General features: G+C 52.4%; 2 protein-coding genes across 17 annotated transcripts in view; both read left to right on the top strand.

Moving 5' to 3' along the window:
- IL17RC (interleukin 17 receptor C) overlaps window positions 1–2,089 on the top strand; it is a 19,814-nt gene extending 17,725 nt beyond the window's left edge. For 11 of the 14 annotated variants that reach the window (XM_017847475.1, XM_017847473.1, XM_017847472.1 and 8 more), the window contains 3 exons: window positions 1,076–1,171; window positions 1,288–1,326; window positions 1,433–2,089. In XM_017847475.1, coding sequence (XP_017702964.1) covers window positions 1,076–1,171; window positions 1,288–1,326; window positions 1,433–2,061 — 764 coding nt within the window. In that variant the 3' untranslated portion in view covers window positions 2,062–2,089. The remainder of the gene's footprint in view (window positions 1–1,075; window positions 1,172–1,287; window positions 1,327–1,432) is intronic. The other 3 variants (XM_017847477.1, XM_017847465.1, XM_017847471.1) reach the window with 2 other exon arrangements.
- Window positions 2,090–2,255: 166 nt separating this feature from the next.
- CRELD1 (CRELD disulfide isomerase 1) overlaps window positions 2,256–7,418 on the top strand; it is a 10,698-nt gene continuing 5,535 nt past the window's right edge. Inside the window, exons 1-5 of one of the 3 annotated variants that reach the window (XM_017847480.1) lie at window positions 2,256–2,320; window positions 2,890–3,082; window positions 3,305–3,387; window positions 6,248–6,358; window positions 6,703–6,794. In XM_017847480.1, the coding sequence (XP_017702969.1) occupies window positions 2,909–3,082; window positions 3,305–3,387; window positions 6,248–6,358; window positions 6,703–6,794 (460 nt within the window). In that variant the 5' untranslated portion in view covers window positions 2,256–2,320; window positions 2,890–2,908. Of the gene's footprint in view, window positions 2,389–2,889; window positions 3,083–3,304; window positions 3,388–6,247; window positions 6,359–6,702; window positions 6,795–7,418 lie in introns of all 3 variants that reach the window. The other 2 variants (XM_017847478.1, XM_017847481.1) reach the window with 2 other exon arrangements.

The raw sequence follows: 7,418 nt of genomic DNA, 5'->3' as shown, positions 1-7,418 counted from the left end.
ATATATTTTTTTTTAATTATATATTTTGAGACAGAGTCTCGCTCTGTTGCCCAGGCTGGAGTGCAATGGCACGATCTCAGCTAACTGCAACCCCTGCCTCCCAGATTCAAGCAATTCTCTACCTCAGCCTCCCGGGTAGTGTGGATTAATAGACACCTGCCACCATGCCCGGCTAATTTTTGTATTTTTAGTAAAGATGGGGTTTCACCGTCTTGGCCAGGCTGGTCTTGAACTCCTGACCTCGTGATCCGCCTGCCTCGGCCTCCCAAAGTGCTGGGATTATAGTCATGAGCCACCGTGCCCGGCCCAAATTTACATTTTTAAAAGATTTCTGAGGCTGGCATGAATTAATTCAAGGCAAATCGATTGGAGGCAAAAAAAAGACAGGGCAGGGACACCAGATAGTGGCAGACACCCAGGACAGCAAGATCAAGGGCCCAGCAACCCTAGCTTAGGGGAGAATAATACGAGCTGACATTTTAGCACTTAAGATGCTCGGCATTGTGTTAAGTGCTTTATATATATTAATATATTTAGTCCTCATACCAACCCTGTGACGTAGCTACAATTTTACAGAGGAGAAAACTGAGGCAGAAGGTGACATTACTTATTCAAAGACCCCTAAACAGATGGAGCTATATATTCATCCACTGGCTCTGACACTGTGCTGTGGACTTTGGACAAATCTTTTTTTTTTTTTTTTTTTTTTTTGAGAGGAGTCAACCTGTCGGCCAGGCTAGAGTGCAATGGCACGATCTCTGCTCACTGCAACCTCTGCCTCCCGAGCTCAAGCGATTCTCCTGCCTCAGCCTCCTGAGTAGCTGGGATTACAGGCGTGCGCCACCACACCCGGCTAATTTTTTGTATCTTTAGTAGAGGCGGGGTTTCACCATGTTGGCCAGGCTGGTCTTGAACTCCTGACCTCGTGATCCGCCCGCCTTGGCCTCCCAAAGTGCTGGGATTACAGGCGTGACCCACCGCGCGCGGCGGTCAAATCATTTCTCTTAAGTCTCAGTTTTTCTCTTCTGTGGAAGGTGAGTGTAAGTTTCTAACTCTTCTTCCCTGGGTCTCCCAGACATCCACAAGCGCTGGGCCCTCTTGTGGCTGGCCTGCCTACTCTTTGCCGCTGCGCTTTCCCTCATCCTTCTTCTCAAAAAGGATCACGCGAAAGGTGAGCGCTTCCCGGCTCCCCATTCCCCAGGGGCAGGACCAGAGTGGCTGTGGGAGTTCTCCGAGGGAAGGTGGCGGCCGAGCTCACAGGCTGCCTCCGCCCCTCTCCCCTAACAGGGTGGCTGAGGCTCTTGAAACAGGACGTCCGCTCGGGGGGTGAGTGGGAGCACGCGCTGGGCGGGGGGCCGCCCCGGGGGGCCGCCCCGGGGGGCCAGGCTTGTGCCAGCTCACCTCTTCCCTCCCCATCTGTTTTCTCCGGCAGCGGCCGCCAGGGGCCGCGCGGCTCTGCTCCTCTACTCAGCCGATGACTCGGGCTTCGAGCGCCTGGTGGGCGCCCTGGCGTCGGCGCTGTGCCAGCTGCCGCTGCGCGTGGCCGTAGACCTGTGGAGCCGTCGTGAAATGAGCGCGCAGGGGCCCGTGGCCTGGTTCCACGCGCAGCGGCGCCAGACCCTGCAGGAGGGCGGCGTGGTGGTCCTGCTCTTCTCGCCCGGGGCAGTGGCGCTGTGCAGTGAGTGGCTACAGGACGGGATGTCCGCGCCCGGGGCGCACGGCCCGCACGACGCCTTCCGTGCCTCGCTCAGCTGCGTGCTGCCCGACTTCTTGCAGGGCCGGGCGCCCGGCCGCTACGTGGGGGCCTGCTTCGACAGGCTGCTCCACCCAGACTCCGTACCCGCCCTTTTCCGCACCGTGCCCGTCTTCTCACTGCCCTCCCAACTGCCGGACTTCCTAGGGGCCCTGCAGCAGCCCCGCGCCCCGCGTCCCAGGCGGCTCCAAGAGAGGGCGGAGCACGTGTCCCGGGCCCTTCAGCCAGCCCTGGATAGCTACTTCCATCCCCCGGGGACTCCCGCGCCTGGACGCGGGGTGGGACCTGGGGCGGGGGATGGGACTTGAATAAAGGCAGACGCTGTTTTTCTACCCATGTGGCCCACACGCGTCTCCGTCTCCGCGGCTGGGCTGGCAAACGTCGTCCCCTAGCCCCGCGGCCCTTTAAAGCCCGGACAGGTGCAGCTCGGTACCGCCTGTGGTTGGCTGGCATGGGGTGACGTAATGGCACATGGCCCGTTGCCATTGGCTGGGCGGCACGCTCCGCCCCCGGGACTGCAGCGCGGGTGGGGGTTGTACGTTTTACGCAGGCTGTGGCAGCTACGCGGTGAGGAGACGGCTCACGGCGCCCGTGAGCTGGGGCGGTCGGTTCTTCCTCCTCCGTGGCCTACGAGGGTCTGGATCCTTCTCTGCCGGCTCGTGGGCCGTGCCTTTGCCCTTCTGCGAGGCCCTGAATCTGACCCCTTCCCTTCATATCCGGATCCGGGCTCCTCCCCCAAAGCCCGGGGTTCCGGACACCTCCCCCAAAACAACCCCTCTGGCCTCCTCTCCTTCAGTACTTGGAATCTGATCTCTTCTCCCTAATTCTGCGGATCCGGCCCCTAATAGCCTTTATCAGACCCTCAAACAAGAGGCTGACTTCTGCCCCCTTGCCAAGGAGCGAGGCCACTTTCCTCTCCCCAACCCATGCTAACGGGGATAACTTATTTCTCTTCGGGAATTGCATCTTATGCGCCTTTCCCCACCCATCCCCACAGCCCCTGCAGTACCCAGTTTGGCCTCTTTTGCTTGTAATAACGCAGATCCCAACGCCACGGCACCTCAGAACAGACCTTTTTCTTTCTCGCGTGGGGCCTGACTCCTTCAGTGAAGCCTCTCCACGCCCTCTATCTGCAGGTCCCCAGCCTGGGTAAAGATGGCCCCATGGCTCCCGAAGGGCCTGGTCCCAGCTGTGCTCTGGGGCCTGAGCCTCTTCCTCAGCCTCCCAGGCCCCATCTGGCTCCAGCCCTCTCCACCTCCCCAGTCTTCTCCCCCGCCTCAGCCCCATCCGTGTCATACCTGCCGGGGACTGGTTGACAGCTTCAACAAGGTGGGTGCACCGGCAGCCTCTTTGGAAGGGAACACAGCGATTTAGAGTGGGGAACTCTGGGATGCAAATCTGCGTGGATTCAAGTTTCATCTTGGTCTCTTACTAGTTGTATGGCCCTAGGCAGGTTGCCTTTCTGTGCCTCAGTTTCCTGGTCAGTAGAACAGTGAAGTGCTAGCATGTGCCAAGCACTGTACTTAGCTATTATTAATTTTCTGTTTCCAGGGCCTGGAGAGAACCATCCGGGACAACTTTGGAGGTGGAAACACTGCCTGGGAGGAAGAGAAGTTGTCCAAATACAAAGACAGGTAAGGGGCTGCTGGGGGAATGGGTGTATATTCCCCTCCCTGCCAAATCTCTGCTCTACTGGTGGAGGGCTAGGAACTCTTGGGGAGCACTTATTCATTCAACAAATAGCACTAAACATCTATAGTATAGCAGTAAACAAGGCAAGCAAAATCCCACCTTCCTGGAGCTCACATTCTAGTAGAGAAGACAAGCAATGAATAAGTAAGTGAATAATATTATGTCAGATGAAAGAACAAACAGTGAAGCACGGTAGACTGCAGGATGGTGGGAGGCAGCGTGTTCAAGATGTGGCATTTGAACAGAGAGACCTGAAGTGAAGAAGCGAGCTATGTGACAGGAAGGAAATTGGGCAGACGGTGGGACTGCGCTTGGTGTATTCAAGAAGTGGCTGGAGTGGAGTGAGCAAAGGGGAGAGTGGTAGAAGGTGAAGGCGGAGGCTTAGGCCTCAAAGGCTACAGAAAAGAGTTTAGATTTTTTTTCGGAGTGTAATGGGAAGCTCTTGGAAGATTATGAGCAGAAAAAGTGATACTGTCTTCTTTATACCTTTAAAGATTACTCACACTGCTATGTAGCAAACAGACTGTAAGGGGCAAGGGTGGAGGAAGCAGGGAGACCAGTTTGGGAGGCAAGTGCATCATCTAGGTATGAAGGCAATACAAGCTAGTGTGGTATCTAGTGGAGGACATGGTGAAGGGGTCACAGTCTGGGTATATTTTGCAGAGAGAACAATAGGACCTGGTGATAGATTCATTATGGGTATAGAGAAACAGTAGAATAAAAGATGCTTACTAGATTTTTGGGCCTGACCAACTGGGTGAATAGTGCAGCTGTTTTCTAAGATGGTGAGATGGGAAACTGAGAAGGTTTAGGGGAGGGGTGGGATGTGGTGTTTTTTGAATGTATTGGGCTGAAATGAAATGTCCATTAGACATCCAGGTAGACTCCATCCAAATCTGGAATTCAGAAAAGAGTAGGAATTGGAAACAGGAATTTGAGAGTCGTCATTATATAGTCAGTATGTAAAGAAAGTCATTATGAGGAGAGCCATTATATAGTCAGTATATATAATACAGAAAACCATTATATAGTCAGTATGTAAAGAAAGGCATGGGAAGGATACAGAAAGCCGAGCCCTGAGCCCTGAGTCCTGAGCCCTCCAGCTTTTCAAAGTCAAATGGAAGAGAAGTCAGCAAAGGCTCAGAGTTAGACCTGGTTGTCGGTTCTTAACCTCTCAGAGCCACAGTTTCTTCGCCTGTAAAATGGGGATATTAATACCTGGTTTGCCTATTTCATAGGAGTGTGGAAAGTGCTTAACTGGGATGCCCACTAGAAATAAAGGTTTTGTTATTATGTAACATTGGTCATTTTCTCTTTTCCTTTCCCGGGCATGAGTTTCCTCATTCAGGAATGAGGGCATTGGCTAAGACAACCCCAGAGGCACTTCCAGCTTTGTAATGGCTCCTGCGTTACTTGCTTTTTAAAATCACTTCCTATATGCCAGGCACTGTGTAAGACCCTTTAAATACAGGATATAAGGCATCAAATATATATATATATATATATTTAATTGTGGTAAAATACACATAAAAAATTTCCCATTAAGGGCATTTAATAACATTTACAATGTTGTGCAACCATCACCACTATGTAGTTCCAGAACATTTTCATTACCCCCCAAAAAATCCTATACCTGTTACACAGCCACTCCCCATTCTCCCCTTCCTCTGGCTCTTGGCAATCACTAATTTGTGTTAGTCAAGCAGAAATTATGGATTTGCTGATTTCATTGGAATCATAAAATATGTGGCCTTTTGTGTCTGGCTAGTTTCACTTAACATAATGTTTTCAAGATTCACCCATACTGTAACATATATCAATACTTATTCCTTTTTATGGCTGAATAATATTCTTGTTTGGCTGTACCACATTTTGTTTATCCATGCATCAGTTGATGGACATCTGCATTGTTTCTACCTTTTGGCTGTTGTGAGTAGTGGTGCTATGAACATTGTGTACAAGTTTTCATTGAACACCTGTTTTCCATTCTTTTGAGTCTATATCCAGTAGTGGAATTGGCAGGTTCTTTTTTTTTTTTTTGAGATGGAGTCTCGCTCTGCTGCCCAGTCTGGAGTACAGTGGCCAGATCTCAGCTCACTGCAAGCTCCGCCTCCCGGGTTCACGCCATTCTCCTGCCTCAGCCTCCCGGGTAGCTGGGACTACACGCGCCCGCCACCTCGCCCGGCTATTTTTTTGTATTTTTTAGTAGAGACGGGGTTTCACCGTGTTTGCCAGGATGGTCTCGATCTCCTGACCTCGTGATCCGCCCGTCTCGGCCTCCCAAAGTGCTGGGATTACAGGCTTGAGCCACTGCGCCCGGCCGGAATTGGCAGGTTCTATGGCAATTCCATGTTTAACTTATTGAGAACTGCTTTTCCACAGTGGTGATGCCATTTTTTATTCCCACCTGCAGTGTGGGAGGATTCTAATTTCTCCACATCCCTGCCAACACTTGTTATAGGATGTATTTTTAGCTATATCTACCCAGCAAGGGTATTATATTCCATTGCTCAGATGCAGGAACTAATGTATGTTACAACAAACCTGCAGGGAAGGTATTGTTGTCCCCATTTTACAGATGACAAAACAAAGAGGTTCAAAGAGGTTAAGTGACTTGCTCAAGGTCCTACCACTAGATTTGAACCCAGGTCCGTCTGCTTCCCAGAACCATGATCCCTTCTATTGTACCTCATGGCCTCTCCTTTCATATTGTCATGGCACGAGGAAGGGTAGAGAGAGACCTGAGGAGGGTGGTGGGCGGGATGGGGCGTGTTTCCCACCAGCCCTGCCCTGTCTGGTCAGTGAGACCCGCCTGGTAGAGGTGCTGGAGGGCGTGTGCAGCAAGTCGGACTTCGAGTGCCACCGCCTGCTGGAGCTGAGTGAGGAGCTGGTGGAGAGCTGGTGGTTTCACAAGTGAGTGGCAAGGGGGCCTTCCCTGGGAGTGGGTCACAGGTGGGGCCTGGTGATAAGGCCTTGACTTGGCCAAGAAGCAGGGGGGTGCATGGTGGGGGCCATGTCCTGGTTCTGCTCCTTCCAAACCCAGATCTGCTAAGGACTTGCAGGGGGACTTGTGCGCCACTTTGAGCCTCAGTTTACCCCTCTGCCAAATGGGGAAAGGGCATTGGTCAGATGGCCTTTTGGGTCTTACGTCCAAGCTGGGTTGAATCACAGATTCAGGCGTGGGGGAATGGGAACAGCACTTCTGACACTATCTCAGCGCCTCCTCCCCACTTCCCTCCACCCTGCCCCTGCTTCAGGCAGCAGGAGGCCCCGGACCTGTTCCAGTGGCTGTGCTCAGATTCCCTGAAGCTCTGCTGCCCCGCAGGCACCTTTGGGCCCTCCTGCCTTCGTGAGTTTTTAAGTTGCTCTTGGGGATGGGAGGGGACCGCCGAGTCCAGGTATCCAGTCCTGGCTCTGTCCCTAGCTAGTTGTGTGAACTCAGGCTACTCAGATAATTTCTCTGGACCTCAGTTCTTGCCCGCCTCACAGGGCTGGGGAGATGGGCAAATCAGTGGGGAAAGGCTTGGAGAAAGTACAGGGGCTACACTGAGTCAGATGCAGTATGGTTATCATCATGTATTAAAGAAATGATAGACCCCCCCCCCAGCCCCTTCATTTCCCATGCCAGATCGGACTATGGTATCTTCCTGGGGAGGGGCAGGTGTTGCCCTGGAGCCCCCATGGTCACCATCTATCCTTACACACAGTCCTGGCACAAGAGCCAAACTTACTACCAGCCTCTTTTAGAACAGTCTTTCCTGAAGCTACAGATAAAGAGATAGCTGCAAAGATGGCAAATTCAGTCTTTGTAAAAGAAAATATTGGTCGGGCGCAGTGGCTCACGCCTGTAATCCCAGCACTTTGGGAGGCCGAGGCAGGCGGATCATGAGGTCAGGAGATCGAGACCATCCTAGCTAACACGGTGAAACCCTGTCTCTACTAAAAAATACAAAAAATTAGCCGGGTGTGGTGG

This window comes from Rhinopithecus bieti, unplaced genomic scaffold (genome assembly GCF_001698545.2).
Source record: "Rhinopithecus bieti isolate Rb0 unplaced genomic scaffold, ASM169854v2 scaffold_29378, whole genome shotgun sequence".
In the NCBI taxonomy this organism is placed as follows: domain Eukaryota; kingdom Metazoa; phylum Chordata; class Mammalia; order Primates; family Cercopithecidae; genus Rhinopithecus; species Rhinopithecus bieti.
Note: the sequence above shows the minus strand (reverse complement) of the source record. Positions and strands in the feature narration are given on the sequence as shown.